Here is a 15,123-nt window from a genome sequence, read left to right on the forward strand (position 1 = left end):
GGCAGATATACCAGTTTCACCATCTTTTTTATTGGATACAGAGCCATAAATTCTCTGATGCCCATGTGAGTCCTTTTAAATACATATACACTCAGGTACATTCAGCAAAGGGCATCTTACGGGTGACATGGAGCAAAGTGCTGGGATGGTGATGCCTGGGTGGGGCAGAGAAGTGTGGCCAGGGAAGGCCCCCTGGGGGCTGGAGGTACAGGCACCACTTCAGAAACAAAAATAAAACCAAAAATTGCTCTCCACCCTTCTGCCTGTGCTTGGGGCTGGGGAAGCTACCCTCTCACGCTCAGGCCCATTATAGTCTAGCTGTGCAGGAAGGCAGGGCCTAAGGGCCAGTTATGGAGGTCGCCCACCAGTGGTGCCCACTAGACCCAAGCCTGCTGGCATCAGCCACAAAGCAAGGCTGGGTCACCTCAGGCCTCTGCCCTGGATACAAGACCCTTGCCAGGGCAGAGCTGAAGCTGGCAAGCCCAAGGCCAAGCCTCCCTTGGGCCATGCTGGCAGTGGCAGAGGAGGCTCGGCCTCATGGTGGGGAGCCTGCCTGATTGTCAGGGCAGCCTTGGGACTGGCTGAGGTCCCAAGGGGTTGGGGAGGGAGTCGTTGCCTTAGCTGGCCCTGGTATTCTGATCTTTACCCAATCCTAAACCTTATCCTCAGGCAAGGGCTGCAGAGGAACACACTTGTCCAGGAATACATACATACACACAATACACAGCAATATATACAGAAATGCAGGCCGGGCACAAGGCTGGGTGAGAAAGCATAGCCACTGGGGTAGAGAGAAGGGCCAGGCCCCCAGGGGAAGGAAGTTACACTCATCAGGGACAGGCTGGGACAGGTCCCATGGGTTCGAGTTAACTTCTCTGGGCACTTGGGCCATACACCCACTCACCATCTCCTGTTTTTACCCCAAGTCCAACAGGAACTGGGACTTTGGCACCAATAGTCACTCTGGGAAGGCCTCCTTCTAGCGCCTTAGAGGGATTGGGGCCCAGGTGACTCCCCACCTGTGGCCCCAAAGATAAGAGACCGGGAGCAGGGAAATAGGCAGGACCCAAAGGCAAGGGATGGAGCCAAACCTTGGAGTAGCAGGCCTTGGGAAGGAGGCCTTTTTTTTTGTTTTTCCCTTTTGAGGCAATTCCTGAGGGGCTGGCTCAGACTCTGTCACAGGACCAAGAAAACAGGAGCTGCCTTGATCCTTAGGTGGTCTCTCCTGGCTGGGGAAAGGCTGTGGTGCTGGGCAGGCCACCTACTCTTTATTCCTGCACAGATGCATATAAGTGCATCTTCATTTCCTGCCGGTGCCGTGGGGAAGCAGCCTGGATAAAGCATGAAGTACTTAAGCCAAGTACACCAACCTCCCAGGTAGGCACTGGGGCCAGACTGGATGGCAGGGGGTGGTAGGAACATCAAGTGGCCACCCCCACTGGGCCTCTACACATACCTGGGGCCCCTGGAGCAGGGCTGCTTGCTCTCAGATATTCCTTTCTTGCATCTTACTGGGTATGAAATGTGGAGGGATCCCCTTTGGGTGAGTAAAGATGGATGAAGTGCTTCTAGGGATAGCCAGGCCCTCTGTCCCTGTTCCCATCCTCAGCCCTAGCTGTATGGTCACCAAAAAAATCAATGCATAGAGCCTCCCAGCAAGCAAAAGCTCTCTACTCAGCAGCAGGGCTCATCCCCGAGGAGAGAACAAAAGAGTATCAAGGGGCTGATGGGGCAGGGGCTGCAAAGCTGCCAGTGCTTGGGCATGCATGAAGGCTAGGGGGCACAAGTCTGTCAGCCCCAGGGTGTGTGTGCAATGGGATACTCTCACCTCTCATTCTTGCTGCAAAGAATTGGGCCTGCTCACACACATCCTTCACACACACACCCAGAACAGGGTGGAGGACTGAGGGGCTTTCCTGGAAATAGCCAAACCCATGGGAAGTGGATGTCCCCCCAGGCAGAAGGGTATCTTGTTCACCCCTCTGCCTCTAGTGCTGGTGGTGCTCAGTACTGTTGCACTAATGAATGAATGAGTCAAACTACAACTAGCATCTGTCCTTTCAGCACCACCTTTCTCCCACCCTAGCTCACTACCCATACACCCCAACCTCCTTTCTAGGGCTAATGCCAGGCATTCTAGTGTGTACCACCCAGAGAGAAGTTGCCTAGAGCCTTGTATTCAGGGATGGAAGGTCCCTGGGGCAGAGAAAATCCCTCAGTTGGGCAGGCTCAAGCCAAGCAGGGCATCCCTTTGTGCTTTGTCCAGGAGACAGGGAAGGCAGCACCTCTGGTTCTGGGGTCACAGGGAGCAGGAGCTACAGGGTGCAGTTGGCAAGGCAGGACCAAGAAATCCAAGGCAGCCAGGCCCTTAGTGGACCTCCACCTCCCTTCCAGGCCTCCGGAGGAGAGGAAAGAAAGCTGTGCTGCTTTTTCCTGACCCCTGAGGACAGGGTTGGTGCAGGGAGAAGCCAATGGAGCCAGCTGCTCTGGGGTAGGGGCAAGGGGTGCCACACACAGCCAAGGCTTTGTGCAGGACTGGGCAGGGAGTTGCCAGCATGACACCCTTGGTATTTTAGGCTTTCAAAGGTCAGGGACAGAACAAGCCACAGGAGGAAAAGTCAGCAATGATATCAAGAGCTGGGACAGAGCTAGGGAGTGACGCCATGGGAGCTGGGTGTGCTGCTGCGCCTGTGGGGTCCCAGCTCTGGAGGACTCTTTACAAGGTAACCTATGGCTGGGTCTTCATGTCCAAGCCAGGTTGTGTTAGGAAGTTGGGTCCCTGGGAAGGACTGGGTAACGAGGGGACCCCATCCCCAGCCAGGACCAGCAGCCTAATGGCTAGGGCTGGGAGCTGATCCTATCTAGGAGAGAAAGAAACCCTAAGATAGATCTAGTTTAGATGTTTGAAAGAACTTTCCAAATGAAAGTTGGCAGGACCCCTGGCCTCTGAGCCACTATGGGAGTTCTGAGAGGAGGAATTGGGGAGACCTCAGCCTTTGGAGCCTTGGTTCTGAGACCTGATCCTTCGGGGACTGCAAAGGCCAGTGAAAAGTGAATCCTGTGACTTCTAAGCCAAGTGGCTCCAGCCCAGGTCCAGCACTTCCCCTAGGCAGAAGACCCCAATGCAGCCCTCAGCCCACGGGGCCCATGGAGACTGAGGAAGGGGGAGTGAGTCTATTGAGGATGCTCTTCCTCTTCCTTGGCCCCATGGGTCTGGCTCCCTGCCAAGGCCACATCTTCAAGCAAGCTAATTAGACAAGGAAGCAAAGCAAGCCACCCTCCTCCTGGCTTCCTCCACGGCCTCAGCACAGAGGGCGGCCCCGTGCCTCCCTCCCAGACAGCCTTGGTGACCTGAAGGCCATCGGGTTCCTGCCCAAGCACCTGGATTAGAAGGAAATTCCTTAAGGACAGGAACTACTTCTCACTGTGACAGGGCTGCCTGGGGCTGGGACCTTGACCCTCTGGAGGGTTCCTCAGGAATGAATGTAGGTATAGAAACGTGCGCCTTTCAGCTTTGAATTTAGCTCTGGTGTGTGGTGGGGTATGGGGTTTGGAGGAGGGGTCCTGTCTTATAGCAATAAATAAGTTTTCTCCCCCTGGCAATCCCCCACCTTGGAAGGGTGGTCTCATCCTGGGGAGAAGTTCTGGGTGACTGTTTCCTTTCCAAACCCACCCCCACTACCCCACTGTACTGCTGCCCCCAGCTTTTGGCTGACCACATGCCCAGGCCCCTAGGTCTGGCTGTGGTATCCCCAGGAAATGTGGATCCAGAGCCTAGGCAGGCTGTCTGAAGGGGTGCCCCCAGAAGGCTGCAGCAGGGTTGGGGAGAAGAGCCCTCCTTGCCAAGTCTGAGCTGCCTTGTGGAGCCCCCATTGGCCTGGGGCCCCAGATGCTCCTGACCAGGAGGCTGGGCCTCAGGAAGGAGAGGCCAGCCACAACAGCTAAGGAGCCACTGGGTGGTTATTGCAGATCCTCCAGGTGATGACACCAGGCGCTGGTGGTGACAGCTCCTCACTGGCTGTGCCAGAGGCTACTCCAGCCGGGGTAGGGTGGGGGTCGGAGGGTAGCTTCTGTCCAAGCCCCTCTACTGGGGAGGCAGTGCCCTGGGTCAGGCCTGTTGCTCTGCTGCTCCAGGAGGAGGACAGGAGACTTGTCAGTCCCCCTCCAGAAGCCAGGGATAACATTTGGCCTCCGAAGGACTAGTCCAAACCAGGGTACCTCTGAGGTCCAAAGGGAGTGCCCTGGTGTGGGGCTGGCAGGGGCCCTGCCGCCCCCTACCCGGGTTAGCAGCCGCCTTCCACCTTGATGTGCAGAATCTTAGAGAAGCCGGGCCTCCGTCGCAGAGCCTGTGGACCGAACCCTGGGTTAGTTCTCCCTTCGTGCCAGGCAGGTGGGGCCCTCCTGCTACACTCACCCAGGTCACCAGCCCCAGTCTAGGGATGCCACTTGGGGTCTTGGACAGCCTCAGAGCTGACCCCTCACCTGGAGTTTTGTCACCATGTCCTCAAACAGCTTCTGGGCCTCAGGGCTGCTGGGCTCTTTGAAATAATCCGCAATCCCAATTTGGACCACAATGGACTTGAGGTTCCGGCAGATGCCTGAGAAAAGGTGAGCAAAGTAGGGGCGTGTTTGGCCTGGGCTGTGGAGCTGCCTCCTCTCCTCTCACTAATTAATGAAATCAGAGAGTCAGGTGCCAGCTACCGGGAACACGACAGAGGAGAGCAGATCCATGCCACCTGGGGGCTGGCGACCAGATGCGGGGAGAGGTAGATGGGGCTGAGGCACAGGAGAGGCTGCAGTGGCTTCTGGGAGGATGAGTGGGCAGCCACCAGCTGTCCAAAGCCTCTAGGAACTTCCCTGACACAGGGGGCAGCTATACCATGGTCTGGACATTTGGGGATGAATGACAAGGAACAGAGTGGCTGAGGTGAGGCTCGTGGATCCAGGCTGAAGCACAAAGGAGGGGGAGGTGGGGCAAATACTTGGGAACAGAGGGCTTAAGGGACTGGATATGGCGTGAAGTCGGGGGAGGTAGAGGAAGATCAGGTGACTGAGAAGGGCCTGGAGGTCATGATTCTGGAGGCTGAGCAGTTAGTTCTGGTGGTAAAGTCCAGGGCATCCCATGTGGCTGAAGGGGGAAGAAGGTCTTGGAAAGAGGGTCAAGGCACCTTGGTGCAGTTGGCATGGGGTCCTCTCAGGAGCCAAAGGGTCCTGGCTGGTGGTCTCCTTGGGCAGGAGCAGCCCACACTGGGTGCTAGGTCCTCAGTGCAGGTGGAGTAGTGACTGAGAGTAGAGTGGGTGGTTTGAGAAAGGTGTGGAAGCCAAGGAGGTATGATCTGGAGTCCAGGGAGAGAGGAGTCTTCACCCTGAGAACTGTCCTTGGGGGGCTTCCACATATCATCTCATTTAATCCTCTCACCCATCCTAGAAAGTCAGCTTAGAAGATGGGAATAGGACTCAGAGAGGTATAGTAACTTGCCCAACATCACTCAGCTAATAAGTAGCAGAGCCAGACCTGGGACCTAGGTCAGTCAAGCTCTAGAACCAGTGCTCTTAACCTGTCCCCCTGCCTCTGCCCTTGGCTGGAGACCCTGATCCATCTGCCCCAGTGATAGTTAGGCTACCTGCTGACAGAGCCCCGTGGCAGGTGATAGTCGTACCCTGCCCCGCATTCCCCCATTGCTCACTGTTGAAGTGCAGTAGGGCCTTAGGGGTGACAGGAGTCGCCGTGAGCACCAGCATCTCCAGTCCCTTCAGGCCTTCCCGGCAGACCTCTGCTGCCACCTCCTGGGTGATCTCTGACACATGGTCAAGCTCCAGGACCTGCAGCCGCATGCAGTTTCTTGCTAGGAAGAGAAAGAAGAGGGATCCTGCTGACACACTCCCCGGTCACCCCTGCAGCCAGCACCCTGGCTACCACCCTGCCACCTGCCACCACCCAGGCTGCAGTCCCAAGCCCCTGTGGGATTTCACAGGGCAGCACTGCACCCATGCCTGCTTTCCACTACCCACCACCCCAGTCCAAGGAAAGACTCACCGAGTGATGCCAGGCCCTGCACCCCACAGCCGGCACCCCCGACCCCCAAGGCCCGCAGGTGGGGCCAACAGCGACCAATCATCTGCAGGCAGCGGTTACTGAAGCGCGTGGGCTGCTGGCTGGAGAATGGGAAGGGGGAGCCGTCAGGGAAGTCTCTGGATGCCTGATACCCCAGCATGCTCCTCCTGTGGGACTCCTCCCTGATTCAGGCAAGCGTTTCTCCAACAACCCAGCTGGTCAAGTCAGAGAACCAGGATCATCCCTGACTCCTCTGCCCTCATCTCATCCACCAAGTCCTGCAGATTCTGATTCCCAAGCACTCTTTTTTTTTTTTTTTTTTTTTGAGACAGGGTCTCACTCTGTCACCCAGGCTGGAGTGCAGTGGTGCAATTTCGGCTCACTGCAACCTCTGCCTCCTGGGTTCAAGCAATTCTCCTGCCTCAGCCTCCTGAGTAGATGGGACTACAGGCATGTGCTACCATGCCCGGCTCATTTTTTTGTACTTTTAGTAGAGACAGGGTTTCACCATGTTGGCCAGGCTGGTCTCAAACTCCTGGCCTCAAGTGATCTGCTGCCTTGGCTTCCCAAAGTGCTGGGATCACAGGTGGGAGCCACTGCGCCCGGCCTTAAGTACTCTTGAACCCACAGTTCAGACCACCATTGGCATTCTCTGGGTTAGCACTAGTCTCCCTGCATCTCATCCTCTATACTGCAGATAGGGAGCCCCTCATTCCTACATCCACTCACTCCACCATTCAGCAAGTGGTTATCAAGTCAACAACAACTGAGCTAGGCCCTGGGGGTGCAGCGGTGACAACATAGACATGGTCCCTACCCTCAAAGAGTGGACAGTCTCTTTGGTGGCAGAAGTGGTGGGGGGCATAGAATATTACCAGTCTGATCTTAATCCCTTTCTTAAAATCTAAAATCCCACCAAATAGCTTCCAATACTTTCTAGATAAAACGCAAAAAAACTAAATTCCTTAGCAAGGCCCTTCCTGATTGCCCCAACTTGCCTTTCCATTCACACCAAATGCCATTTCCCTAAACACTTCATCCCCCAACATTTGCCCAGGCAACAAACATCTCTCTGGCATCTACTATGCATTTGGTACCAGGGATACAGAAATGGACATTCCTAGATTCTGCCTTGAAAACCACCCATCTAGTGGAGGAGATAGAAATATAAAGAAATTATTGCAAAGTAGGGCTGGGTGCAGTGGCTCATGCCTGTAATCCCAGCACTTTGGGAGGCCGAGGCAGGCAGATCACCTGAGGTCAGGAGTTCGAGATCAGCCTGGCCAACATGGTGAAAGCCCGTCTCTACTACAAATACAAAAATTAGCTGGGCATAGTGGCCCATGCGTGTAGTCCCAGCTACTTGTGAGGCTGAGGTAGAAGGATCGCCTGAACCTGGGAGGTGGAGGTTGCAGTAAGCTGAGATTGCACCACTGCACTCCAGCCTGGGCAACAGAGGAAGACTCCGCCTCAAAAAAGAAAAAAAAAAAGATATTATTGCAAAGTAGATGACAGAGGGGTCAGGGCAAAATGCAGTAGGGATTGAGGCAGGGGAGCAGTGACACGCTCTACCCAGGGTGTTACAGAAGGCACACTGGATGACTGGGAGGAGCTGTCGCGTGAAGAGAGGCAAAATGTAGGGAGCAAAAGAGCCTGGTGTGTTAGAGGAACTCCAAACAGAGTGAGAAATGATTTTGTAACCTGGATTCTCCAATGACCAGCTCTTTCATACACTGACATCCCTGAACCACCTTTCATATGTCAAACAAAGCTGGTGGTTTTTAGCTGGTGTTTACGGAACAATTACCGTGGACCCTGCAGGCTTTGTGTACCTAATCTCATTTGGGTGAGCAACAGCCCTAATAAGGTCCATAGTTCCTAATACCACCTTTACTTTGCAGTTTGAGAAACTAAGACATGATTGAGATTGCCAAGGTGGCACTGCCAGTAAGCCAGGACATGACCCCAGGTCTGATTTTTAAAATTTATTTATTTATTTATTTATTTATTTATTTATTTGACGGAGTTTCCGTCTTGTTGCCCAGGCTGGAGTGCAATGGCACGATCTCGGCTCACCGCAACCTCTGCCTCCCAGGTTCAAGCGATTCTCCTGCCTTAGCCTCCCGAGTAGCTGGGATTACAGGCGTGCACCACCACGCTCGGCTAATTTTGTATTTTTAGTAGAGACAGGGTGTCTCCCATGTTGGTCAGGCTGGTCTCGAACTCCAGACCTCAGGTGATCCGCCCGACTCAGCCTCTCAAAGTACTGGGATTACAGGTGTGAGACACCGTGCTCGACCAACCAGGTCTGATTTTAAAGCCCTGCTCCTAATGCCTCAATGGACAGATTAATTAATGTGTGTGAATCTGTCCTAATAGCTTGTGGAATGGGCTCAGATCTGCTCAGTCCTCAGCCCCAGACCAGGCCCAACCGTGTCCCCCCTCCCATCCCCCAAACCTGCCAGGGCTCACCAGGGGTGAAGTGGCGCCACTTGGAGGGAGACGATCTCTCTGCAGCCTGCGCCCAGGGCCCAAATGACCTCATGGCCCACAGGGTCTGTGGCACTCCTGTGAAGAGACAAAGCTGCTGGTCAGGCAGCAGGGTGGCTTATACTGGTAATCCCAACACTTTAGGAGGTCAAAGCCGAGGTTGGGGATCGCCTGAGCCCAGGAGTTCTAGACTAGCTTGGGCAATATGGCGAGACCCTGTCTCTATTTAAAAAAAAAAAAAAAAAAAAAAGAAAATATACAAGACAAAGCTGGAGTTGCCCACTCTGATGGCCTCTGCTCTTACCAAGGCTTCCTTCCTTTCAGCCATAGAGCTCTTGGATCCCTTTGCTTGAGAACCCTGGCGGAGGCTATGCAGCGCCTAGGGATCCCGTAGGACCCTGGGCCTAGAGGGAATAGGCCATGCTTCTAGTCCGTTGACCCACCTGTACGTGACAGCCTGCAGCGCACGGCAGTAGCAGCTGGCCAGCCAGAGCGAGCGGTCGGTGAGGATGTTTGGACAGTGGGAGATGCGCAGGATCAGTAGGTTCCCCCCAGCTGCCTTCAGCAGGGACTCCAGCCCAGCTTCCAGGCAGCCCCTGGGGATGACCAAGAGGTCAGAGAGCTGACCACCTCCTCCTCTGGGAAACAACCTTACTTAATTCCAGGTCTGTGGCCCAGCAGCACCCCCCACCCACCCATCGCAGGCCTCACCGGGTGCTCCGGGCGTACTCCTCCTTGCTCTCCTTCTTTCCCCGCTGCCGGGGCTTCAAGTTCTGTAGCGTCAGAGAGTGGGCCTGGGTGCACCACTGAGCCAGCATTGCCAGGAACTGCGGAGGAGGGAAGGGTATTTGGAGATGAAGGGGTCTGAACTTGGTTGGCTGGAGGTGGAGAAGGCCCCATGAGAGCATTTCAGGGAAGCCAGCTTGGCGCTAAGGTGTTGTAAGGGTTGCAAGGACCAGACCTCAAGGGGCCAGATTCTACCCAGGGGGAAAGGTGGGTTCACAGCAGGGCACAGAAGACAGGCAGGGGCAGTTACCTTGGAGCAGACACGGGCATTCTCAAGCAGCACCCTCGTCCAGACTGCAGGGTGGCGGGCCACAAAGCGCCAGTCCCGGCAGACCTCGGCAGCATGCAGCAGTGTGCGCGTGTCCAAGTAGGTGAAGATGCAGAAGAGGGCAGCTCGCATCTTCAGGATCTCCGGGCTGATGACCTCATTGGAGCGTGAGGGGCTGCCCCTCTCTGCTCGCCGACCCCGCCCACTGCCTCCCTCGGGGCGGGCTGCAGAATACCAGGGGTTCAAAAGTGAGTGTGGAGGGTCAAGGCTGGTGTGGGGATGTGTGTGGGGAGCTGGGGCAGGGTAGGAGCTGCAGAGGAATGGGCATGCTGTGGTACCAGGGCCTAGGGAAGAAGGAAAAGGGGCCTCTGCATCTCTGTCCTTTGCAGTACCCCATCTCCAGTTTTGCAAATTACAAAAAGGCATCCCTTGTGTAAACTTCCTTTTTAAGGTTATATATCATTCAAACTCACCCCCTACAAGAGGCAACACATCAGATTTGGAGAGTGAAAGAGGTTGGGGGTGGGTGGTGCTGGAGTATAAACCAGGCCTCTGGAAACAGAAGGCAGGCATGGGGCTGCCCAGAAAATGGGGTGTGGCTACACCCCTGACCCTAGCCCTCTCACCTCCCAAACCACCCACATGTGCGGTGCCTTCTGTGAATATGGTGGGGCGCCTCTCCCCCACTGCACCAGGGGCGTCAGAGTTTGGAGGCAATACTCAACTGCTCTCCTGTAAATGTTGATGAGCCCACCATGTGACTGGACCCCCTGCCCCCCAGATGTGGCATCCTTGTGCAACAGACAACCTGCGCATACTTGTGCCACTGCAGCCCTGCCCTGTCACAAGAGTTCCTGCCCCAGGCTTGAAGGGTGCTATGTAGGAGGGGTGGGCAAGTCTGGGGAAAGGGGAGGGGGGTGCAGGAGCCCAGGAGATTCACTGCCTCAGACCTGTGAACCCCGGCCCACCCTTCTGGGACCCACCTGAGAGCCGGCAGCTGCTCAGTGGCCCAGCCATAGCAGGCCCGGGGCGGGGCGCATCCAACGGTCCCTCAGCCTCTGACTCAGTGGTTCGGGAGCCAACGTCGGAGACATCACCCTCTTCCCCCTCAGTGCTGTGTCGGCGGGGTCTGCGCTGCCAGTTCTGGATGGCCTGGCGCCGCAGGCCTGAGCTGCGAGGGGGCTGGGACCGCTCTGAGCCCCCGTTGGCAGCCTGGGCCCGTGTGCCCAAGCCCCCAGGGCCACTGTCCTCAGGGGCCCCCTCCTCTGGCCTGGGCAGCTCCAGACTGTCACTGTCATAGCAGCCTGAGCTCTGGGATGCGGCTGGCACACGGCTGGAGGCCCTGGGGCAGGGTGGACCACACAGTAAGGGGTGACAGGCACCAGGCCTGCCCAAACTCCCCATCCTGCCCCTACCATCAGCCGAGGGCAACCCACCCACCCTGCTTTCCAAAAGCCTCCTCTGGGTGTGGAAAGGCAGACACACGTGACCCAGGGAGGGTAGGGGCAGGAGGATAACACAAGCCCCAGACAGGCCAGCGGATCTTTCCAGGGTGAGGGTGGGCTGCATGGGGTGGGCTGGGCCCGAGGCTTACCCTGTGCTGGGAGAGGAGCCATGCCGTGACACTGCATATGTGTTAGGCACGGCCGGGCCCGCGTGGTGTTCTCGCTGTGGGCCCCCAGAGCAGGAGGTAAAGGAGAGGGGCGGAGGAGGCAAGAGGATGAGCAGGAATAGCAGGGGAAACAGGGCAAAAGATGGAGAGGAGAGGGGGGAGAGGAGAGAGAAAGGAAAATAGTTGGGAAAGATGGACAAATGGACAGACAGACAGCCCAGAGAGGCAGGCTCACCAGCCCCTCCCCACACCCACCCAACACCCTGGACCCCAGCTTGTGGCTGGCTCCTGGACTCTCATTTGCAGGGATGGGCAGAGATAGCCCCTGAGGGCTGGGGCCACTGAATTATATCTCACTACAGCCTCGGGGGCTGGCACTGGCACTCCTGCCCAATCAGAGGGGCTCCCCTGTTCCTGGCATCTGCTCGTGGGGGAAAAGCCAAAGAAGGGTCAAATGGGGCATCATGGGGAGATGTCCAGGCACGTGAAAGGTGAGGTTGTTGGGGGCCAGGGTGCAGATAGAGGAAGGAAGGCAGGTGGGCACTCACCATTCTGCCTGGGCCCCGGGCATTGGGGCCAGCACCACCGCCCCCACCTCCACGGCCCAGGCTGGCGCTGGGCGTGCTGCCACAGCTGCTGCTGATGACCTGCAGCTGCCGCTCGGCACGGTCAGCCCGCTCAAGGAGCTCCTCAATGAACTGCTGCAGCCGCAGCTTGGCGCTGGCCTCCCGCGCCGCCGTCTCCTTCAGGAACTGGTCGATCTGCACCACCTCCCTGGGCCCAGAGCAGTCTCTTACCCCAGAGCCTCAGCCTGCCTGCCCACCCACCCTCTGGAGGAGAGCCTGGCCAGTGCGGGGAGACACCCGCACAGCTGCCTGCGGTGTCTGCTTATGGTCACATGGGTTCCTGCAGAACAGGCCTAGCACATGGCCCCGCACGATGACACATACAGAAATGCATGCATGCACTCCAAGCCACAGACTCACACCCCAGCCACCCGGCCCCAGACCCTGCTCTCCACAGAAATAATCAGGCACACTCAGTCCCACACAACCCCAGGCACACATACATCCCCACACACGTACCCCATGTACATCCATATGCCATAACCAGACACATCTCTCTCATACAGAAACACAGACATGTTCAGTCACATGTGCATGTCCTTCAATACCCAGCATCCCAACACAACACTCCTAGGCACACACTTAGAGCCACCAGCCATGTCACATATCCCCACACAGAGCCCATTACACAGCCCCACACATTCATGTTCATGTAGTCACATCATGTTCCAGCTTGGGCATGTGCTCACGTGTGAGACACGCAAAGAACCATGGAGGCACAGTACCACCGACACAGTCAAACATACTTGCAGGAACCTTCAAAAATACACACTAAGTCACATCAACCCGCAGAGGAATACACTCAAATGCGGAAGCATACTGATAGTTTGCACCAACTTGTAGGAGCTGCGTGAACACATGGCACACTTAGAATCACGTGCGTACTTCCTCCCAAATGCATTCCCGGTTGTTTGTGCATCCATTCAACATTTATTGAACACCTTCTAGGTGCCAGGCACTGTTCTAGGTATTGGGGAGATAGCAGTGAACAACTCCTGCCTTTATGGAGCTTATATCACAATGGGGACACATAAATAACATCTATATACAAATGCTCCTTGGCTTACAATGGGGATACATCCCCCTCAACCCACTGTAAGTTGAAAATATCATCAGTCAAAAATGCATTTAATGCACTTAACCTACTGAACATCAGTGCTTAGCCTGGCTTGCCTTAAATGTGCTCAGAGCACTTATATTAGCCTACAGTTGGACAAAGTCACTGAACACAAAGTCTATTTTATAAAAAAAAGTGTTGATCTCATGTAATTTATTGAATACTGTACTGAAAAACACAGTATGGTTGTACATACTGTTTTTCATTTTCATACAGTACAGTGTCTACTGACTGCGTGATGCTTTTGTAGCATCGGAAAATCAAAAAATTGTGTCAAACCATTGTAAGTCAGGGGCCATCTGTAGTTCATAATCCCACATTTAAAGACCAGAGAAATGAAGAAGATTGAGACAGATAGAAGGAAATCCCAAGAGTGTCCCGGAAGCCAAGTGAAGAAGGCATGTCAGGGATCAGCTATGTCAAATGCCACCAATGGGCCAAGTAAGACGATGGCTAGGCCTTAGCAACAGGAAGGTCGCTGGTGACCTGGGGACCCTGGTAGAGGTGGAAACCCGATCAGCCTGGGTTCAAGAAAGAAAGTGAAGAAAGAAATTGGAGACAAGAAGTATAAACAAATACAAGGAGTTTTCTGTAAGGAGGAGAGAAAAGGGGCAGTAGCTTAAGGGGAAGGGGGTTATGGCAGATGGGAGAAATGACATGTCTGTATGCTTTTAGAAATATGCAGAAACAGAAAATCTGATGATGGAAAAGGGAGAGGGGAGAGTTGAGCTGTATCTTTGGGTAGGCAAAAGAGAAGAGGATCTGGTGCCAAAATGCAGGGGTTGGCTTGTCTAGGACAGAGAACGAGAAAGGCAGACTTCACAAAGAGGCACAGGGTCACAGCGCCATGTCCTCACAGTACCAAACACACATCATCATGACACTCTTGGCCCCGCATGCATCTCCTGGCCACAGATCCTCTGTTACAAAGCCATGGCCACATACACACACACTCAGGCACGCCCACGGTGGTGGTGGTGGCACAGTGACCCGCACAGGCACAACCACCCACAGGGCCCCATGGGTCTACTCACTGCTGCTTCCGGCTCAGCTCCTGTTCCTTGTGCACCAGGTCCTGCTTGAGTGAGGCCAGCAGCTCTACGCTCACGTCTACCTGGCGGGAGAGCTCAGACGCGCGCTCCTCCAGTTCCTCCTTCTCGCGCCCGAGCCTCGCACTCTCCTGCCGCGCAGTCTCCAGTTCGGCCGCCTTGCGCTCCAGCTCGGCCTGCAGCCGGCCCACCTGGCCCGCTATCTTCTGCTCCACCTCCTCGCTCAGCCGCTCCAGCCGCCGGTCCACCTCCAGCTTCTCCAGCGCGCGGATCTTGAGGCGCGCCAGGCCTTCTTCGTAGGCCACATCAGCGGGTGAGGGGGACGCGGGCGAAGCGGAGGCAGGCCCGGGGCAAGGGCCGGGGCCGGGCCCAGGCGGCGGCGTCGAGCACGCCGAGGACGCCACGGACTTGCGGGCGAACAGCTCCCCCAGCGGGATCTCGATCTCGCGCAGCGCATAGCGCGCTGCGGCGGTGGGCACGAGGCCCGGCTCGGCCAACTCCTCACAAGGCAGGCTAGCGGGCACCAGGTCGCCGGGGAAGTGGGCGAGGGGCGCGTGGTGATGGTGGTGGTGAAGCAGGTGCGGCGCCGCAGGCGACGGCCCGGCCGCCTGCTCCTTGCCTTGGAAGGACGTGCTCTCGAAGACCTCTCGCCGGGCGCCGGGCACGGCCAGCAGGGCGGCGGGCTCGGGAGCTAGCGGGAAGCCCGAGGCGGCCGCCGCGGCGGCCGCGGCGGCGGCGGCGCCGTCGCAGATGCTGTTAGTCTTGGAGAGGATGTAGAGCGTCTCGTAGGTGTGGCTGTACTCCAGGTGCGCGCGCAGCGACGACAGGCTCCGGAAGCGCTTGTGCTCCCCGCAGCGGGGGCAGCGGTACGGCAGGTCCAGCGAGGCCATGGCCCCGCCGCCCCCGCGGCACGCGGGCTCCACCGCGGCCGCCCCGCCGGTCAGCCCGGCGCGCTCATGGGGGACCGCGGACGAGGCCCCCTGCGGGGTCAGGAAGGCTCAGGGCGCCCGCGGCCTGGGGCGAGGAGGCTGGAAGAGACGCGATGAGTCTTAGGAAGAGGGTATCGCTGCTCCCACCCCGGCTCCCAGCCCGGAGCCCGCATCCCCCAGCCATGAGGAAA

General features: G+C 56.6%; 1 protein-coding gene across 5 annotated transcripts in view; it reads right to left on the reverse strand.

Annotated features, from left to right (window-relative positions):
- The window catches only part of FBXO41 (F-box protein 41), a 29,623-nt gene continuing 14,500 nt past the window's right edge, over window positions 1–15,123 (reverse strand). For 4 of the 5 annotated variants that reach the window (XM_030827220.1, XM_030827222.1, XM_030827223.1 and 1 more), the window contains 12 exons: window positions 13,989–15,031; window positions 11,760–11,985; window positions 11,194–11,267; window positions 10,583–10,941; window positions 9,582–9,823; window positions 9,257–9,372; window positions 8,989–9,141; window positions 8,528–8,623; window positions 6,038–6,156; window positions 5,688–5,846; window positions 4,483–4,598; window positions 9–4,346 (listed from right to left, as the gene is read on the reverse strand). In XM_030827220.1, coding sequence (XP_030683080.1) covers window positions 4,284–4,346; window positions 4,483–4,598; window positions 5,688–5,846; window positions 6,038–6,156; window positions 8,528–8,623; window positions 8,989–9,141; window positions 9,257–9,372; window positions 9,582–9,823; window positions 10,583–10,941; window positions 11,194–11,267; window positions 11,760–11,985; window positions 13,989–14,893 — 2,628 coding nt within the window. In that variant the 5' untranslated portion in view covers window positions 14,894–15,031 and the 3' untranslated portion in view covers window positions 9–4,283. Of the gene's footprint in view, window positions 4,347–4,482; window positions 4,599–5,687; window positions 5,847–6,037; window positions 6,157–8,527; window positions 8,624–8,988; window positions 9,142–9,256; window positions 9,373–9,581; window positions 9,824–10,582; window positions 10,942–11,193; window positions 11,268–11,759; window positions 11,986–13,988; window positions 15,032–15,123 lie in introns of all 5 variants that reach the window. The other variant, XM_030827224.1, reaches the window with a different exon arrangement.

This window comes from Nomascus leucogenys, chromosome 14 (genome assembly GCF_006542625.1).
Source record: "Nomascus leucogenys isolate Asia chromosome 14, Asia_NLE_v1, whole genome shotgun sequence".
In the NCBI taxonomy this organism is placed as follows: domain Eukaryota; kingdom Metazoa; phylum Chordata; class Mammalia; order Primates; family Hylobatidae; genus Nomascus; species Nomascus leucogenys.